The following is a 21,063-nucleotide window of genomic DNA, read 5'->3' on the forward strand; positions in this document are numbered from 1 at the left end:
TAAAGTGGCCAACGTTTTCCGTGGGGGATCGAAACAGCCAAAATCCTAAATAAATAAATGAATTACTGAAACAAACTTTGATTCAATATAATATTAAAGATAAATGTTGGACATCAAATGATGACTGAAAAAAGAGATCCTTAAGTTTAAGTTTCACTTCTTGATTAAAAAACGGTTAAAAAGTGTCATCGGTTAAACTTTTCGCTTATTGGTTAAATAAATTGGGAAAATATTGAATTACTATAATTAATAGTAGTAGGAATATCTTGTTTAGGGAGTCAAATAGAGTCAGAAATGTTGGGAAACATCCTCTGCCACAGAATCTGAAGAGTTTTTAGCCTAACCAGTCACTGTGTGGTTCTAGCATGTATAATAAAGGCGTTTTATTTATGACTTACGTCCACAATCCACGACACTGATATCAGCAATGACAATTAATGCGCCTTAATGCTTTCCAAGTGATACACTGCATACAAGAGTGTGTAATGAGAACATACTAATTCACCAAAGCCAGTAACATACCGTATCTGTGGAAACTTCCAGTATCTGCACCTGCGTGCTGAAAAGATTAATCAGTGCTTAATCAGCATGTTCTTTGCTCAAAACAGCTTTTTGCTTTTCTCCAGTCGAGCTGCGTGGTTATCAGTAGAGTGACCTAACTCACCTGCATGAGAACAGCCCACCTGCAACCAGGGGATATTAGGAGAGCAGAGGAGCAGATGCCTCACTTTTGTCCCCCAAACAGTCCAGGTGTATAGAGGTGAGATGAAAGGCCTCTGGCTGCTGCTGGTGCTTGTGGCTGCGGCCAAAGCTAAGAAGCTCTTCACTGGGTAAGTTTTCAGTGTACGCTTAGCATGATTTATTTAGTAATTCATGTGGTCAATCTTTAGTACTCCAGCTATGAGTTTAGTGGGTCTAAAGTAGAATCAGGGAATTACATTTTGGGGTTCAGTCTCCTCTTACTTAGGCATGGACTAATTATTATTAATCTTTTGCAAAACAATAAGAACAACAGTGCACATTTTAATCATAATAATCTTAATAATATGTGGCTAAGGTGAATACAATAAACCAGTGTTTTTTCTTTTTTTTTTTAACTGTAAATATAAATTACATTTTCTTGCAAATTTCAAGTATTTTTCTGTTGATGAACTCAGCTGTAAAACAGAGGAGACCTGCGTATGCAGGTTTTTCCATCTTTCTTTCGCTCCCTTAATTGCATTCTGCATGTCAAATAACTAGTCTAAAAAGTATTTATATAGTTTGCTACCTCAGCCAACGAATCTGATTGGATTTATCTGCTTCTGTGTTATACCAATTTACATTTAACTTTTGTGTCACGTCTTTGTCTTCTGTATCCAGGGTATTAATTTGTGCATGATGTGGAGGAATAATTTTCAGCTTTGCAGCCAGGATGCAGTCTTGCACTGCTCTTGTGTCTGTAATTGCTGTTCAAACAGTAGCACAATACGCAGCTAAAGCTAAGAGCAAGATTAAATGTCTGCTACATTCTTATTAAGGATTATAGTGCAGGTCTGTAGCTGTGCTGCACAAGTAATTGCTTGTTATATTGTTAAGCAATAAGAAAAAGTTCTCCTCTTCTGCTGAACTCACTGTTGGATGCCAAGCATCAAAGTATTAACTAAAAACTTAACATAATGATGTCCAGAGATCAGGTTATCAGGGTCAATGTGCAGTCGGAGGAACAGATCCGGCTCCTGCGGGCACTGGAGACTGAAGAGGAGTGGAAGGTAAGCACACACAAACACACACACGCACAGCTTTGGTACACAGCACAGACATTTATGTTCAAGTTTTCTCAGCAGCTTGTGCCAAGCAATTTCTCATCAATTTCCAAGTAGTACAAAAGGCAAGTCAGGTTCAGCAGTGCTACACTTTAAATAATCCAGTTGAGAGCTGATGTGGGCTGGAGGTTAACAGAGTCAGAAAGTCAGACGCTCTTTTCTAGCCCCACAGTCATTTTGCACTTCACCCTTTAATGCACTAAATTCCCAGAGATTAACCTTTCCCCTTATTTATTTATTAAATAAGATCTTTTGCTGCTCCCTTAAGATGTAAATTAATGCAGTTTTGGATGGAAACAAGTACAAATGATAGATTTTACATCAGCACAGTGAGATATTTAGTTAATTATATTAGTATTATAAAATATATTGTATTATTAGTATTACATACTAGATGCAGGATTTTCAGGACGTCTCGTCAGGAGCTTCTGTCATTCCTGTGTGTGATTTCCCATTGTGTGTCTGACTACAGGTAGACTTCTGGCTCCACCCAGTCTCCACTGAGCTCCCTGTAGACATTCGAGTGCCCCACTCCAGTCTGAGCCCTGTGAAGGAGTACCTCGCTGCCCACAGCATCCCCTTCACCATCATGACTGAAAACCTCCAGGTTTATCCATCCATCAAATTCATTTTTATTATTAGCATACAGTTCATGTCCACTTTGTGATTTTTTTTTACAGTTAAATGATGTCTATTGTGAAGTTTAATTCTCCTGCATGTCACTTTCAGGAACTTCTTGACCAAGAAAAAGTTGAGATGGAGGAGAACCAGATGAAGGAGCGTAGCACCAGGAGCTTCAACTTCGGAGCCTATCATAGCCTGGACACAGTAGGCTGTTGACACACAAGCATGCAGTTTATTATTGTTATTGCAACAAATTTTAATCAGTCTGTTTTTAATTATCATTATAATCAGACATTTTCTTCAATTCTCTTTCATATCAGACGTGCCGTATTTATCTGTATTGTAATGCTAGCTCTGTCTCTATGCAGATTTACAGCTGGATGGACACTCTAGTGGCTCAGTACCCTAACCTGGTCACCAAGCAGGATATTGGGAGATCCTATGAGAACAGGCCCATGTATGTGCTCAAGGTAAGATACTCTGGTTATACCCCAAAGAAAGCAGCAGCATTGCGTGTGTTTGTGCCTGCCTCTGTGTGTTTCAGCTCTGTAAGAAATGTGGAGGAATACAGCTCAGACTGACTGTCTAACAAAAATCAAAATCAAATATCATCAAGTCACGGTAGGGTGCAGAGAGGATTGGTTTATTTTGTACATGTATCTACATCTTTAATCACGTGAAATTCTCAGTGGTATCATACCATGAGAGACAGAATATTATATAGTGTTTTTTTAGTATTTCTGAAAATATTTTTATGGCTGCATGAAAGTTTAAAATATTTAGAAATAGGAACTAAAATTTAAAAGCAAAATGTAACAGCATGTCTGGAACGGTGTTTGTGTTTAGTTCAGCACCGGTGGCTACAAACGCCCTGCTGTCTGGATTGACACAGGTATCCACGCCAGAGAATGGGTGTCTCCGGCTACTGGAGTGTGGACAGCCAACAAGGTACAAGATGTCAACTTTTTTTTTTTTTTTTTTGCTAAAATTTTGTGTTGTTGAACTAAATTTCTGTTCTGCACTTACTAAGTTTTTTCCTTGTATATTGTTACTCTGTTGGGTGCTTATGTGAAATGAGGCTAAAGTTTCAAATAGCCTCGTGGATACCATGCTGACATCAGCTCTGTATGGAAATTATGAGGCAGGGCTTCCAGGAACTGGCAGGGACGGCCAGTCAGATGAAAGTAGGCTCTTACGGAGGGGGCCCTTAAAACAACAAGACCATAAACTCTTGGCCCGGTGATAAAGGGCTACTACAAAATAAATACTTTTTTTAAAGCTACTAATCATGAAAAAGCACGATGTGTATACAACTTAGCCATGTTTGTGTAAAGCTGTAAAAGATGAAACTCATATGGATAAGAAAGGCAATAATAAAAAGACAATAATAATCCCTTTTTCATGCTTGCTTCTAGACTAATGAGTACATTGAGCATCACTTTCCCTTCTAGTTTTCTTATTTTAACCATCTTATTTTCCTGTTATGGCAGACCTTGTTTACTGTGCATAAAACTGTCATTTTAAATATATAACATGTGAAAGTTTGTCTTTATTTGCATTTCTAAAAAAACCTTGTACCCTTGCTTAGATTGCCACGGATTACGGTAGCGACGCATCCCTCACTTCCCTTCTGAACACCATGGATATTTACCTGCTGATCCTGGCCAACCCTGATGGCTATGTTTACACCCACACCAGCGTATGTCCCTCACACTCACCAGATGATGTTATTTCTTTGTCACTTATAAAGTGGATACTCAAAGATATTAGTCAAAGCAAACCAGCTATCGTCACCATATCATTTATTTTCAGAAACAAGTAGAATAATGTTTGTTTTTGGCAAAAATCATCTTAGAGAAAAAAGAAAACAAAGACATGCATTGAATGACGTTTTGTGACGCACAGGATCGGATGTGGCGTAAAACCCGTTCCCACATCCCTGGCTATACGTGCCGTGGAGTTGATCCTAACAGGAACTGGGATGCAGGCTTTGGTGGTCAGTATTATAAAGACTCTGGATGCATCTCATGAAGTTTGTGTTTTGTTTTTTTTTTTACTTTTTAAGTTGTAAAAAAAAAAGGAAAAAAAAAGCATTTTGTCGATATAGATTACCTGCTAAGTAAATGATCAACTTCTCTTTACTTGTTACCAAAAATCTGAATATTCTAATTCCTGTTAACTGCTGGTATGTGTGTTGAAGTTTTAAATGCCTTGATAAAATAAATTATGTGAATATAGGTTTTATGAATAGTTTCTATGAAAACTGTACAGTTTTTTTTAATGGCATGGAATTAGAATAGAATTTGCATATTTCTTGCTACCACAGTGACCACTTTATTAGGTACAACTGCACTGTCTAACGCAGTTCAATGTGCAAGTCCTGCCACAAGTCCTAGATGAAGGGATAACATTCATTTTGTTGACACTTTAGAAATGTGTTAATTAAATAACATGCACTGAGGTCATAATTAACATTGTTTTTTGCAGTAGATTGCACTGCACAGCACTGAGAGGCAGAAGAGAATACTAGAAACATCACTACCGTGACCTCAGTGCTAAAACCTGTACAGGATGTATAACTGAATATTAAATGTTGTAATATTACAGAGCAAATAGACTATAGAATTGTTGTAACTTATTGAATTGGACTGTTGTGGAATACCTAATGACTGACTGCAGACTCTATATGTCTGCTTGTAACATGTCAGTGAGATTCCTCAAGCCATCTTACGTTTTAGTGAGATGCCATAAAACACTTCTGACATGTGTCAGACATTTGTCTATAATTTTTGCATGACTGCGTATATCATCTCTGTGTGATATGTCCAGGCCCCGGTGCCAGTAGCTACCCCTGCTCTGAGTCCTACCGCGGCCCCTCGGCTCACTCTGAGATTGAGGTGAAGAACGTGGTGAACCTAATCGAGAGCCACGGCAACTTCAAGGCCTTCATCTCTGTCCACTCCTACTCCCAGCTGCTCATGTACCCCTACGGCTACATCTGTAGCAGCGTGCCTCATCAGGCTGAACTGGTAAGACAGTAGAAAATAGAATAAACTAGGCACGTTTTCCATTCAGTAAACACTGATTTCAAGGGTAATATACATCTGAGAGGTTGGTAAATGTCCTCTGTACAATATGCGTATTCTTGGAAAGACAAAGGATTCTAATCTAATATCCTGATCTGAGGTCTTCCTTGTTGGCTGTTTTTTGACTGTTGACATCATTTTGCTGGGGATTGCAATTTTCCACCTAATTAAAGTTTTATAGCTGGGAATGTGAATAATTAGCTTTGGGGTAGGTGAATAATATACTCATCACTACTAAACATGACAAATTATGTGCCTTAACTCACAGGTACACTTTTTCAGCAATATTCTGCTTCATATTCATACTGCAAATGAACTCTGAGAAAGTGCCTAATGGACCCATAATCCTGCAGTTAATCATACATGACTAAACCTCTGTGACACAAATTTGTGGTTCTGGGCTATATTAATCAAGTTGCCATGAACTGATTCTGGAGCCTTCTCCAGAATCTTTCCCTTTGAGCTTAATTTGATTTGATTTAAAAACATGAAGGAGGCCCATCATTCTTTTCCCTGTCTGTCATATACAGTGTATATAAGCATATGGCATGATCACTTTTGACAAACACATGTTCAAACACATAATCATTGCCATAATCAGTTTTCCAAAGCACTTAGATCATATTGCTATGACCATGTTGACCTGCTGACTAAACCCTTGTGGAAAAGTGTGCGTGTCAGCCAATGGAAATGATAAATTTCCTCATGTAGAAGAGTGGAAACTGAAAAAAAAAGCCTTATTCTCACATTCAGTTGAAGCATAAACTGGGCAGTCACTTTTAACTCATAATAAATGTCCTTCTGCCCTTACTCATGACCTTCGAAGAGCTTTGATTCTGGATTATCATGTGTATTCTCTGTAACAGCCTTCATTTGTTGCCTTTCGTCTTGTAACTGGACATTGGGTGGCTTTCCTCCCTCCAAAAAGCCCTCAAGGATTTATGTCTCAACATTCATTTCTCTGATCTGTGAACTGTCACAATGGAGGATATTAACCATGGCCAAAGTTTCAAAAAATTAGATCATATTTTACTCACTTTTGGTTCACCATGATGTTAGTATGGAGCTCTGGCTATAAGCACAGAAGCCTGTTCTTCAGCTCTTCTGTTTGCACGGGGCAGCCAATAGAAGAAGGTTGGCTTAAAGTGAAGATGTCAATAAAGGCAGAGGAGCTAATTAGCAAAAAACAAAACAAAACAAACAAACCAAAAAGAAAAAAAAAACCAGAGCTGGAATTGAGCAGATTTTGGGCCCTTTAAAAAGTGCTTGTTTATCGATTTTGTCTTCAACATTTTCCCTTCGGCACTGATATCATCTGAATTTGACCTCACTACCATGTTGTTCCCTTTTTGCTTCCCTGCAGGATTCTGTTGGCAGAGCAGCTGCGCAGAAACTGACTTCTCTCTATGGCACCGCCTACAAGGTTGGGAGCATCTGTACAATCATCTGTAAGTAATCTTTTCTCTTGTTTGACCAGGCCAGAACATAGTAAGATAAATTAAATTTTATTTATATAGCCCCAAATTACAACAACAGCCCCCCTCAAGGCACTTTATATTGTAAGATAAAGACCATACAGTAATACAGAGAAAATCCCTACAATCAGACAACCCCACTATGAGCAAACACTTGGTGTTGGCGGGATGGAAAACCTCCCTTTTAACAGGAAGAAACCTCCGGCAGAACCAGGCTCATGGAGGGCAGTCATCTGCTGTGACAGGCTGGGGGTGAGGGGAGGGAGACAGGACAAAAGGCACACTGTGGAAGAGAGCTAGAGATTAATAATAACTAATGATCACATGCAGAATGGTGTATAAACACAGAAAGTGAAAGGAGGTGAGTGAAGAAGAAACATGGGAAGCCCCCAGCAGCCTAAGCCTATGGCAGTGTAACTAAGGGAGGGTTCAGGGTCACCTGATCCAGCCCTACTGTACCTATGAGCTTGATCAAAAAGGAAAGTTTTAAGCCCAAAGTTAAATTCTAAAGTTACAGATGATTTAATGAAATGAGTAGTTGCAATCATGCTGAGTAATCAGTTTAAGAACATAAACTCACTCTCAAGTGTAAGTACAGTTTTTTGGTACTTTTTAAAATTTTTTTTAATTTCCATTTTCTGTTCTGGTTTATAGCTGAGTAACCAACCCAAAGTCAAAATTAATATAACTAAGAATTTTCATATTCTCTCTAGTAATACATCTGTCATGTCTTTTCCTCTATTTTCAGATCAAGCCAGTGGGGGTAGCATTGACTGGTCCTACAATTTGGGAATCAAATACTCCTTTGCCTTTGAGCTGAGGGACACTGGCCGCTATGGTTTTATTCTGCCAGCTGATCAGATCATCCCCACCGCCTCAGAGACATGGCTGGCCCTGAAGCACATCATGGAGTATGTCCGTGACCATCCTTATTGAGGGCTGAATAAACCATAGATAGAGGAGAAACTTCAAAATCAGATGGCTCAGCTTTGAATTTAAAGCTTCCTCCACTTACTGTATCATTCTGAGACCAATAAAATCCCAACATACCCTGTTTGTCTGTCTTTCAGCAGACCTTGTTGTGCTTTTTTGTATAACATTGTTTTACACAAGAGGAACCTGAGAGTGTGGGGATATGAGTTGTGTGAGGGAAAATCTATTTTATAAATATATATATAAATAAACTACTGCCGATTTTTTTTTCACTATTCTGTGTAACTGAACACAGGCATACAGTAAATATACAAAAAGCATCTGATTCAATAAGCTTGGTTAATTTAGATAGTCCTCATGGTTTTGCTGCTGCTGATACACAGGTGGGTATTTTATTTACTCTGAAATAACGTGAAAATTATGCCATTATCTCGTGAAAAGATTTGTGAGCACACAATGTTTCAAAATCCTATCAACACCTTGGCCTTGACCATATTGGTGTTTCTACTGCAGATAAATCAAGCTGAAGAATTTCTGTTGAAGTGAGATTCAGACATCTCACCTGACACGATTCATTCCCACAGCAGCAGATTTGAAGGAAATCCTGTCATATATGCAGTGAAAGTACACCATAATATTTATACATGATACCAAACACACAATAAACCAGCATGGATGTAAATCAGTTCTGTTCAGTGATTTATTAAATAACCTGCGCATGTCACACGGAGCTGTTTTCCTCTGATTAAAACCTCCAAAGTCTTCTGGGCTTAAACAAGGTTAAATATGGTTCAGCCACCACACCTAGCTATTTTATCAGCTTTATGTTTCCCTAAATCCACGGACATATTTGCAATATATTTTGGAACAAAGAGCCTGCATGCCAAGCTGAGATCAAACCTGTCACAAACATGTTTATATCACTTATTATTACTGAGCATGTCAAACACCCACTGCATTCATGTAACAACAGTGAGTAACATTCAGGCACCGTGATGGTTACAAGTAAAAATGTTTTGCAATTCAAAATCCAAGCAGGATTTTATCCCTGAACCTTAAAATCAACAGAGCTGAATACAGCAGCTCAGATGATAAACCTATATGGAAAAATGTTTTTCCACCAGATAACGTATGGCTTCAGGGATAAAGACTATCCCAGCTGTCAGCTGCCAGGGTCAGGTCACTGAGCTAACACAGAGAGATAGACAGCTGTTCACACTCACACCCAATTTAGAATCATCAATTAACTGAACCCCACTAACTGTACGTTTTTGGATTGTGGGAGGAAACTTGGAGGAAACCCACACAACCTCCACGCAGAAAGGTCCAAGTGGTGCATTCGAATGAATGAAGAAGGGGTGTTGGAAAAAGTATGAGTGTTTTGTCATGCTTAACTTCTTTTAGAAACTTTTTGTCATGTACTGTGTCTGAAAGAATGTGTAACTCTCTCTTGTGTGCTGACCTCGATGAAAGGAACACAGTATTCTGGGGGAGAGCAACAGGCCTGAAACGATAATCACTTGGAGCGTGTTTGTTTCATTATTGTTATCATGCCCGCTTCCCACATCTGTCTGTGCGGCTGATTAGTATAAATTGCAGCAAAAGAATACACTTACAATCAAATATTGTGTTTGCAGAGAAGTCAGAAGGCAGTGTTATCACTTCCAAGGCCGTAAGAACTGCAGAGGCTCCTCTTTCTTATCATGTTTTGTTTGAGATGCACCTATAAAAGACGGCTCAAGACACGAGCCTTTTTCACCATGTCTCACTGAGATGTAAAAGTTCCCTTGCAAGTAATAAATCCTTAAATTTTTCTTGTTCTGAGTGCTCAGTGTTTCTTGGACTTTGATAATTTTCCTAACAAGGTTAAAAACAGGGAGAAAAATATAAAAACAAAAACGCTTCAAACAATACTGTGCAAAAAATAAAAAATGCACAATAGATGGTTGACAAAGTTACTGACTCAGTTTAACCCCATTTCAGAAGTATGCATTTTTGAATGTTCCAGTTCCACTTGTGTTGAATATAACACAATGTTATATAAAAAATATAACAATGTTATGAGAATTTCAAGCCATTTTTCAATATATAATGTCATTTTGCCATAGTTGCTAATGACAATAAAGATCTTAGAAGGCACTGGCATTTTATCTGACGTGCATTCTGCTCAAGTTTACCTCTGGTTGTTAAGGGAATATTACATTAGGACAGTTTCAACCAAGAAAACCACATTGATGTTGTCATAATTTTTCACTATAACAACACCAAAGTAATTGTAGTGATTCATTAATATGTATACATCATTCCCTGAAAGTTTGGTGATGATATCTTAAATAGTTAGTTGTGAGGCTTTAAAGGGGCAGGCAACAAAACCTGGTCTGAATGAGGTTAAAACTACTTTAGAAATTGCCGGTAGGTGTGGATGAGAGTGTGAATGATTGTCTGTGTCTCTGTGTTAGCCCTGACAGACTGTCCAGGGTGTACCCTGCATCTGCTACGTCACAGGACTTTGGCAGCTGGGACAGGCTCCACCCGATTTTTAGCATTGAGGAATGCAGACAGTAGTTTCCCGCCTCTCAACATCCTACCTGCTACATTACAGGAGCTTATCTTACAGACTCAGATTACGAGCAGGCTTCACCTGATAAAAATGGGTTATTTAAAACAAATTGATATTGAAAACTTTAAGTCATGGCGAGGAAAGCAAATTATTGGGCCATTCATGCGATTTAATTGTATAATTGGCACAAATGGCTCAGGTAAGTGAACTTCTTATTCAACACATTGTTAGCAAGCTAGCTATTGTGAATTACTGTTAAGCTAGCGGCTAGCCTGGCGTTTTTTTTTTTTTTTTTCTTTTTCTTTCTTTTTTTTCTAAGTAAAGGCTGTGATAGAATTTTTAGGACATGGTTTAGTTTGAAACATTTACTGATGCAATTTCAAACTGCTTAGAAATTGTATTTTTCCAGTAAGGGAATGCAGACAGTAGTTGCCCGTCTCTATATATCCTGCCTGCTATGTTAGAGGACTTTGCCTTACAGAGTCAGATTAGCTACAGGGTTCACCTGATAGAGATGGCTTATTTTAAGCAAAATGATATTGAAAGCTTTAAGTCATGGCAAGTAAGCAAGTTAATGGACTATTCATGCGACTTAATAGTATGATTGTTAAGATTGGATTATTGGGTAGGATTTATTAGAAACTAGCTTTATGTTAGCATAGAGTAAGTAGCAGTACCTGAAACAGTTATTCAAAGACCCGTGAAACTGTTCAAATCATACTAGGTAAGTCCAATGTGATGGATGCTCTAAGCTTTGTCATGGGGGAGCGGGTTTCTTCTCTGCGGGTGAAGCACATACGAGACCTGATCCATGGAGCTCACATGGGTAAGCCCATCTCAAACACTGCCAAGGTTGCCATGAGGTACTGCACTGATGAAGCAGAAGAGATCATCTTTTGTCGGATTATCACCGGTCAGTGTAATATGCTAAGTTGTTTATTGTTTTCCCATTACATTTGTCTGGAATGTTTTTTTTTTCCCCCAAACTGGGGATGTAATCATAGCAGTGGGAATGCTTCTAGTTGGGGGTGTTGTTCCATTAATGCAGTACAGTAAGTGTGATTTGGGGTTAGCATCTGCAAGACCAACATAAGAAAGATGTATATAAATAAAATTTAGATTATAATATATAACTTGAATATTTGTTTTCATTTTTCACATATGATGATTGTCTTTAAACATAATCATACACAAAGTACACAACCATTATACAGCAGCACAGCATGAAAAGTGGTCTTACCCAATTCCTCACTGGTTAAGCTTTTCATCATTTTTTTCTAATGCTTGATAATGTTGGATATTATTTTATTTTACTCCTATGTGTAATCTAAAGATTTATTAAGATATAAATAAAATATCATGGGTAAGTTTTATATAGTAATTTCCCCTAAAACTACTAAGAAAAATTGTCTTTCTGGCTGTTGATATTTTTTTCTGATAAAGTTTTTTTTTTTATACATAAGCAGTTCCTATATTTTTTGGATAAACATATCCTTTTTTAAAATTGCTTGGCATTAAAGGGAATAAGTGTTTGGCAGAAACTTGCTTTGCAGTTGGTCGTTTTCATATATGTGAAACGCTGAGAATTTAGCATCCGCCTCAGGACAGCAGAGACCAGTTGCGTTTTGTTTGTTCTGCTCAAAACATAAAATAAAATTTGGGACATTTAACAGGACCATCTTTCATACAGTGTTTCTCTATTTAATGGAAAAAGTTTTTTTTAAAAAGCTGTCTTGAAATAAGTCTGCCAAAAGCTCTGCATATTGACATCTAAGGCCGATTCATTTTTTACCTCAGGATACAGTTTTTGATCAAATCTTGATCTGCTATTTGTTATATTTTTCAGGGAACTCCTCTGAGTATCGCATTGATGGCATACACGTTACTTTTGCCAAGTACACGGAGGAGCTTGAGAAGATCGGCATTTTGACTAAAGCTCAAAACTGTCTGGTGTTCCAGGTAAAATGCCTGAGGCCTGCAATTCATTCAATATTGTTGAAAATAAGCATGAAAAAAATATTAAATTTACCAGGTTTGTTTGCTGTGGTTAGATGTTTTGTCAGTTTTCACACTATTAACTATGGCTGGGAAAAACAAGAAAAAAGAAAGAAAGCTGCAATATTGTACGATAAATATTTGTATTCATGTGTATACAGTGGCATATTTTATGGTGCAAGGATTAAGGTCAGTGGTTTACAAACAATAAAAAGTTAATTAACGCAAGTAAAATGGCCAGTCAAACAGCAATCTGTAACAGGCTAAAACTGAGACATTCAAACATAGAAAATCACTAACTGTAAACTCTCACTACATAAACAAAATAACTAAATAGAAGTATTTTTACCTGTTTTGCCCACCAAATTATAGGGTCAACAAATAATTCACTCCTGCAGAGCAAGAAATAAAGCTAGTGGCATTCAACTAACACCAAAATATAGCTGAACCTGATGCAATATGAAAACAGTGGGTGTTGTCTATTGCAGCGCAGTATCATACATAGAAAATTTGGGATGGGAGAGGTATACACTCTACTGAATGCCCTTCTGTTTTTTTAAAAATTGGCATAGTTGGTAAGAGATGTCTTACAAACATTACACTTCTCATGCGTCTCACAAGGGGGCAGTGGAGTCCATAGCTTTGAAAGACCCAAAGGAGAGGACCAAGATGCTGGAATGCATCAGTCAGTCCAAAGAATACGCTGCAGAATACAACAAGAAGAAGGAGGCTCTGCTGAAGGCCAAAGAGGACACTCAGTTTCACTTCAACAAGAAGAAATCTGCTACTTTCGAGAGGAAACAGGTGTCTCAGGAAAAAATAGAGGTAGCAAACAAATAAGATATGTTTTTCTCTATTCTGTTGTGCTTCTACATCTGCAACCCTGAAGTCACCAGTTACATGATCCTGTGTGGCTGAGAGCATGTGGCTTGTAATTCTGCTGGATTGCTGTCACTCATGCCACTGTTGCTGCTTTTTAAATAAGGGGCTTAAATGTGTGTGTTTTCTAGAAACTGTTTTTAAAAAAAAAATAAAAATAAAAACCTCAACAATCACATGACCCCTTATGAGCAAGCATTTGGAGTGGTGGCCTAGGGGAGAAGAAGAGGGTTCGTCACTGAGAGGACCCTGGTTCAAATCCTCGGGCTGGCATCACTGTGGGTCCCTGAGCAAGCCCACCCCCCCAGGTTGCTCCCCGGGCGCCCTTTGGCTGCCCCCTGCTCCATGCTGTGCTGTGTGTACTACATACTCCATGTGTGTGATGGGTTAAATGCAGAGAATGAATTTCACTGCATGTAAATGTATGTGACAAATAAAGCTCTTTCTTCTTGGTGACAGTGGAAAGGAAAAACTCCCTTTTAACTGGAAGAAACCTTCAGCAGAACCAGGCTCAGGGAGGGGCAGTCATCTGCCGCAAGTCCAGGACCAGGTTTTCCCCAGAAAGTTTTCTAATAATCTAAGAAGGAAGGCCACATAGTTTTTTGGACACCACTCAGACAGCCAGTGGTTTAAGGAGAACATGCGGCTGAATGTGGTCCGATTGGGGAGGTGCCCAGAGAAAAACTAGCAAAATTACACCCCAATTCAATATTAATTTTAATGACCTCTGATTGTTATTACTGCCACCGTGAATTGCAGTGTTACCAAATTTGTGTTCACTCTGGCAAATTGGCTTCTGTGCCGCCTGCTTTGGCCCCAGGAGTACGCTTGGCTATGGTTGCTGGAGTCTGTAGCTTCAAGTTTCTAAGGCTACGGTTGCCAATAACTAGAGTTTTTTTCCTCTGCTTTGTGTTGCCGTGTGGGGAAAATAGATTTGAAACATGAATGGCTGGTGGTGTACCAAGGGTTTCTGTTTCAGATTGCACTTTCTCCTCATGTTTAGTTGCCATTCTTTCTTTGCTCATATTTACAGGCCCACAAATACCAGGAACTGTTGGACGAACTTCACCAAAACCGCCTGCAGCTGTGCCTTGCTGAGCTCTACCATAATGAGAAGGGCATCAATGTTCTTAGTGACACCCTTAAGAAGGGACAAGATGCTGTAGCTGCCAAGAACAGTAAACTGGTGATGTGGGAGCAGATGGTCAAAACACAAAAGAGGGAACATGGACGACTCACAAGAGAGCAGCAGCACATTGACAAGGAGATCTGGTGTGTTAGTTAGTCTTTGTATATGGCTTCAAATTTTGAGGTCTGTGAATATATTTTAAATGAAAACAAAATTAGTGGAATTAAAATATATTCACAGACCTCAGGTCTGTGAATATATTTTAATTCCACTAATTTTGTTTTCATTTACAGGGAAGCGATTGGTGAAATCATTGTTTTACAGATATAATTAAAAAAATTGTTATTAAAGAAAATAAACTGATTAATTCCTCCACACAGCACACAGGAACAAATCCTGTCTCAGTCTCGGTCGCAGTACGTAAAAGCCAAAGTGAATACCTCTTACCACATAAAGAAGGCTGAGGATCTCCGTGATGCCCTGAAGAAGAGTCAGAGGATGTTGGCAAATAAAGAGCAGGAGCTGGAAGAACATCAGCGGGAGATTGCTGAACTTGAGAGGACCTGGAGAAACTATGAGAAGCAGGTCCAGGAACAGGGAACTGCCCATGGAAGAGAGGTTGAGCTGGACATGGAACAGGTCTGTTGTTTTAAGTGTCAGGTACTTTTGAACTGCACATGCCTTAAAAAGAACCAATGATAAGTAACATTTAAAAGTATAATATAGTTATAATTTATTTGCTGGTTGTATATGTGCTGCAGTTAGAGCGATACAAAGAGCTGAAGGAGCTTGCCTTGAAGCAGGGGGCTGTGTTCAGCCAACAGGCAGAGAAGCTTCACTGGGAGATGAAAGCATACTGTGAAAAGATAGCCTTTAACCAGCGCAGAACCACGGATGTTGAGGTAGTGTCCATGACACACTTCTATAGGGAATATTCATACGTTTAAATCAATAAATAGATCAAATAGCTGTTCAATCTAATCTTAACCATGTTTCACATCACAGAATGCTATCAGAAACAACCAAACACAGCTGGAAGATTTGACATGCAGAGCAGAGAAGTTAGAGGCGTACATCAAGACCTGCAAGTATGTTGTGTATGACTCAGACCAAATATTTGTTATGCCAGCCACTAAAACCTAAATTAAAAAAAAAAAAGTAATTTTTGTTTTAAAATTCTCTGGTAGATATGTTCTTATGAAAGCAATGTATGCATCAGGTCATCCCTTGAGAAGTACCGCCAGCAGGAGGAAAGCCTGAGTGTAGAGCTGCAGCGGGGCCGCCAGCGTACTGAGGAGGTGAACAAGGAGCTGGGCCAGGTGATGGAGGAGCTGGGGAATGCCTGTTTGGACAGCCAAGAGAACAAGCGGCAGCTGCAACACAAAGAGCTGCTAGAAAAGCTCTGCAGACTCTACCCTGAAACTGTGGTAAGAAGCAGTAAACTCCATTATTCTTAAGTTCCAGTTTGTCATCATCAACAAACACTGCAACTTACACAGTAGCATACACAGAAATTAAGGGATATATTTCTGCTGCTAATTCTGCTTGCATATTCAGTTCAATTCAGTTTTATTTATATAGCGCCAAATCACAACAGTGGTCACTTCAAGGCAATTTATATTGTAAGGTAAAGACCATACAGTAATGCAGAGAAAACCCCAACAATCAGACAACCCCTTATGATCAAGCACTTGGTGACAGTGGGAAGAAAAATTCCCCTTTAACAGGAAGAAACCTCCGGCAGGACCAGGCTCAGGGAGGGGCAGTCATCTGCAGCGACTAATATGGGGCAAGGGGAGGGAGACAGAACAAAAGAGATGCTGTGGAAGAGAGCTAGAAATTATTATTGATTAATGCATAATGATTAATGCAGAGTAGTGTAAAAACACAGAGAGAATAATGCCTCTGCCTATTGCAGTGTAACTAAGGAAGGGTTCAGGGTCACCTGATCATCCCTAACTATAAACTTGATGAAAAAGGAAAGTTTTAAGCTAATATTAAAACAGGGTTGCCACGGGTAGTAAAAGGTAGTAAATTAAATGAGGTCAAATTACGGCTAGTAAAAGGTAGTAAAAGGTAGTAAACAGAATTTGACTTGGTAGTAAATTTGTCATCACCCCTTCAATATATTTTGACTTTTCCACTGATGCAAACTTTTTGTTTTAAGTTCATTTAACTATAAGATCTGTATAGAAATATAACTACTCAGCAGGACCTGAGCTGACGTTGTTGCGGTTCCACTGTCCGATCTGCTGTGCGCATGCGCGGAGTCATTTTGCGCCTTGTCATGGGAAAATGTAGTTTTCACAACTTTGGCTCGATGACCCGGCATTCGAACCCTCTGGAGTGCACAGACGCGTTGGCGCGTCAAAATGACATCGCCGACTTTAGATGACATAGCATCGGGACGCTGCTGCCATGAATCGAAAGTGCAGACTTCAAACTATGTACCAGTTTTTAAATTACCTTGATAGGCCAAGTAGAACCAGAGTTATGCCCAATAACTTACGCCGTGCTTTTTTCTGTATATTGTCCTCACCTTCGATGCGCGTTTTGTGCAGAAATGTGAAAATGTGAGTTTTGCTAACAGGAAGTGCTTGCAAAAAAACAAAAAAAAAAAAAAACTCCCGACAACCCCTTTCCTATTGGTGGAAAAATCAACCAATCAGAAAATTATGCATTTGGGTGCATTTGACTGCTGAGGAGCAGGGGAAAAAGTGGTAAAAGAGACATTACTGGCAAGTTTTGCCTGTGATGGGCCCCTCAGTCTTGTGGAGGACAGAAACTGTTTTTTGAGGCGGCATAAATAATTTGTGTAGCATCTTAATGTGAGTCATGATTGCTCTGCAAATAGTTGTACACAAAAACACCTGAGACCTTTCCTGCATTTTAATGTGAATAGTTGTATTTAACTTTATTATTTACTATATTTTTACACAAGTTTTGCAAATTTACAACTTATATTTGCATTGTAATTGTAAAAATAATTCGTTAAGCATGTTTCTGATTTTTACAGTAAAAATAAAAAATCTAACTTTTTTCTACTCTGATTTTATGTTTTTATGTGATTGTAAGTCCAATGTCTTAATACAGTATGCCAAAATGAAAGAATAACTATACAGTCACACACATGAGTTCGTGCTGAAAAAAAATTATACCAAACAAGGCAAGGTAAACAGATTCTAAGGTCAACTATGAAGCTAAACCAAAAATAGTCAAAAATGGCCAAATATACCCCGGACCCCACAGGGTTAAGCCGGTCATGGGGAATGATCGAGAGGCGTTTTGTAAAGTGTGCAGAAAAAAATATAAATTTGATCTGAAACGGTGTGTCAAATCACACTGAGCATCCACCGTTCACCAGCAGCAGATTTGCACGTGGGGAGCACATTCCTATTTTGTTTTTTGGTGCTACACAAAGCACTGCAACTGCAACCTCAAGGTCAGCTATGAGCACAAGTATTGCCGTCACACCTCAGCAGCAAACCAGTATTCCAGTATTTTATTGGGAAATAAATAATTGGCTTGTGAAACTTGAATTTCATTGCATTTTGTTTATATTCTTAAAAAAACAATTTTAGATGGATAGATTCAACTCGTTGTCATTGTGCGCACAAGGCACACAACGAAATGATCCAGAGACAAGCATCTGCGGTCATGCAGCCAGAGACCAGCACTACCATTGGGCAATGTGGTTTAAGTGTCTTGCCCAAGGACACATCGCAACACAGGGACAGGGACTCAAACTGGCAACCCACCGGCTGCAAGACAGGCGCCTACCCACTGCGCCACTTTTTGAAATGTGCTTGGAATATTAATTTGTATGAGGTCTTAGTCAAGACAAAGTCACAGTTACACCTTCAAGTAAGTGGAATAAAGTTTTGTCTTTGGTGAGAGATGGGCGATCATCTTACATGGCTTAGTGCTGTCAATCCACTGCTGCCCCAAAAACGGCTGCTGCTCGATTTCGTCCTGGTAGTAAAAATATTTTAGAGGTAGTAAAAAAAGGTAGTAAAAGGTAGTAAATTGAACTCTAGGATTCCTGTATAAACCCTGAGGAAACTAATGAAAAGTAACTGCCTCAGAGCAATCACTGTTAAATCAAGCAATGCTGCCTTACTTTGTTTACAACCAGAAGAAGGCATGTAGCCATCCAGCTACAGGCCAATCTCTCTGATTAATGTAGACCTTAAAATAATTTGCAAAGTCCTTGCCAGAAGGTTAGAAAAAATCACTCCATCTATTATACATCCAGACCAAACAGGTTTTATCAAGGGTCGGCACTCTGCCAATAATACACGCAGACTGATAAATATAATAGATTACTGTTCTATTAATAAATTAGAAACCACAGTTGTCTCTTTAGATGCAGAGAAGGCATTTGATAGGGTAAATTGGAAATTTCTGTTAGCAGTTCTACACAAATTTGGATTTGGTTCATCCTTCAAAAACTGGATCAGAACATTATACAGCTCTCCAAATGCACGTGTTAGAACAAATGATCTTATTTCCCAAAGCTTCAGTCTGCAGAGAGGCACCAGACAGGGCTGCCCACTTTCTCCTTCACTCTTTGTCATTTTCATTGAACCACTAGCAGCAACAATCCGACAAAATGTAGATATTAAAGGAATTCAAACAGAAAACACAGACCATAAGATAAGCCTTTATGCTGATGATGTATTACTTTTCCTTGAGAACTCACAAACTTCTCTTCTAAAAACAATCACACTTATAGATAAGTTCTCATCTATATCAGACTACTCCATCAATTGGAGTAAATCAAACGTTTTACCTCTAAATTGTAATTTTCAGAACACCACGACCACCTCACTACAATCTGGCAATATTAAATATTTAGGTGTTAATTTTTCCCCCAGGCTGTCAGACCTGGTACGGTTGAATCATATTCCTCTATTAAAAACAGTAGAGGATGATCTCACACGTTGGAACTCTCTACCTATATCTATCATGGGGAGAGCTGCCACAGTAAAAATGATGATTTTGCCTAAAATCAATTATTTGTTTTCACTGATCCCTAATAAACCTTCTGTTGCCTGGTTTAAATCTCTGGACTCAAACATTTCAAAATTTTTGTGGAAAAATAAAACCTCAAGAATAAGTTTAAAAACTTTACAAAAGCTAAAATGCAGTGGTGGTCTAGAACTCCCAAACTTTTATCACTATTTCTTAGCCAATAGATTACAGTATATTTCAAGATGGATCAAATCAAGCCCTTTAGACAGCCCATGGCTGGATTTAGAATGAACACTCTGTGGAAAAGTGAAAATCTCTGACTTACCTTTCATTAGCGTCAGTATTAAACATCATAGCGGATTTAAAAGTCTTAACATAAATACCTCTCTGACAGCCTGGTGGGAATTCTTAAAGATAACAAAGTCTTCACTTATCCCATGTGAACTGACACCCATTTGGAACAATCCAGATATATGTCAGAAAAAGACAGTACTGAACTTCTCAACATGGCAAGAGAAAGGAATAAAGAATTTAGAACATGTTATTCACGATGGGACCTTTATTTCATTTGAAGAACTTATTTCCAAATATGAAATTAGCAATAGCAAATTTCTCGAATACCAGCAGTTGAGGTCTATCATACAGGCAAGGTTTAATTTAAATAATTTAAAATTAGAAACCCCTGTACTGGTAACAGAATTTCTAAATCTTTATACCCCTAAATTATTATCAAAAATATATAAGTTATTATTAAAAATTAATGATTCAATATCCCTCCCAACTACAAAATGGGAGCGAGATCTTTCCATTAACCCAGAGGAAAACTTCTGGACACAAATATGTTTAAACACTTTCAAAATGACTAAAAGTCCGAATTTACAACTTATACAATACAAAACTCTCCATAGAATACATTATACAGGACACAGGATGTTCCAAATGGGCCTCAGAGACACAAATATATGCACCCACTGTTCAGGCAACCATACTGAAAACTATATGCATGCAGTCTGGTCTTGTACACCTGTTCAGAGGTTCTGGCAGAGGATATGTGAGGAATTATCCACATGTTTTAATTGCGATATCCCAACATCACCAAAACTGTGCATTCTAGGTGATTTAAGTGAATTAAACATGGAAACAAATATATCACACATAGTTCTTACTACCTTATGCATCGCTAAGAAAACTATCCTCATGAATTGGAAATCAAAAAATGATTTATGCATTACTCACTATAAGAATCTACTTTTAGACCACATTAGTTTGGAAAGAATGTCTGCCACCTCTAAAAATCAACTGGCAAAATTTGAATCTCTCTGGTCCCCACTGATCAGCTCCATCGCATGATGGGGGTGACGAGCTGTGGTCTAGTTTCACGGCGCACCCGGTAGGTGGCTGGGGGGGGGCCGGGGGGGCCTGGGTGTCTGATGGCTCTGGCCTGGAGGCGGTGGCTACCGTTTTGTGGTTTCTGTGTCCGGGCCCTGGTTGTTGGTGGGGGCGACTTGGATGGTGCTCTTATGGTCGTGGGGTGTGGGGCTCGGGGTCCCGTGGTGGCGGTGCTGGCCCCGTCCGGGTGGCCGGCTTCCTCTGTGGGGGCCGG

At 38.9% G+C, this 21,063-nt stretch overlaps 2 protein-coding genes across 2 annotated transcripts in view; both read left to right on the forward strand.

Moving 5' to 3' along the window:
* Positions 1-672: 672 nt before the first annotated feature.
* On the forward strand, positions 673-8,054 carry LOC115781632 (carboxypeptidase A2-like). The gene is made up of 11 exons (XM_030731398.1): positions 673-830; positions 1,670-1,751; positions 2,278-2,412; positions 2,535-2,633; positions 2,798-2,899; positions 3,276-3,377; positions 4,018-4,128; positions 4,335-4,425; positions 5,259-5,458; positions 6,879-6,963; positions 7,739-8,054. Exons 1-11 carry the CDS (start codon positions 766-768, stop codon positions 7,924-7,926), a joined length of 1,260 nt encoding a protein of 419 aa, XP_030587258.1. The 5' UTR covers positions 673-765; the 3' UTR covers positions 7,927-8,054.
* Positions 8,055-10,454: 2,400 nt separating this feature from the next.
* smc1b (structural maintenance of chromosomes 1B) overlaps positions 10,455-21,063 on the forward strand; it is a 45,847-nt gene continuing 35,238 nt past the window's right edge. Inside the window, exons 1-9 of the mRNA XM_030732062.1 lie at positions 10,455-10,682; positions 11,208-11,396; positions 12,330-12,442; positions 13,100-13,303; positions 14,391-14,629; positions 14,867-15,125; positions 15,248-15,388; positions 15,492-15,574; positions 15,706-15,913. Of these exons, the coding sequence (XP_030587922.1) occupies positions 10,574-10,682; positions 11,208-11,396; positions 12,330-12,442; positions 13,100-13,303; positions 14,391-14,629; positions 14,867-15,125; positions 15,248-15,388; positions 15,492-15,574; positions 15,706-15,913 (1,545 nt within the window). The 5' untranslated portion in view covers positions 10,455-10,573. The remainder of the gene's footprint in view (positions 10,683-11,207; positions 11,397-12,329; positions 12,443-13,099; positions 13,304-14,390; positions 14,630-14,866; positions 15,126-15,247; positions 15,389-15,491; positions 15,575-15,705; positions 15,914-21,063) is intronic.

The sequence above is a fragment of the Archocentrus centrarchus genome, chromosome 6 (assembly GCF_007364275.1).
Source record: "Archocentrus centrarchus isolate MPI-CPG fArcCen1 chromosome 6, fArcCen1, whole genome shotgun sequence".
Lineage (NCBI taxonomy): Eukaryota > Metazoa > Chordata > Actinopteri > Cichliformes > Cichlidae > Archocentrus > Archocentrus centrarchus.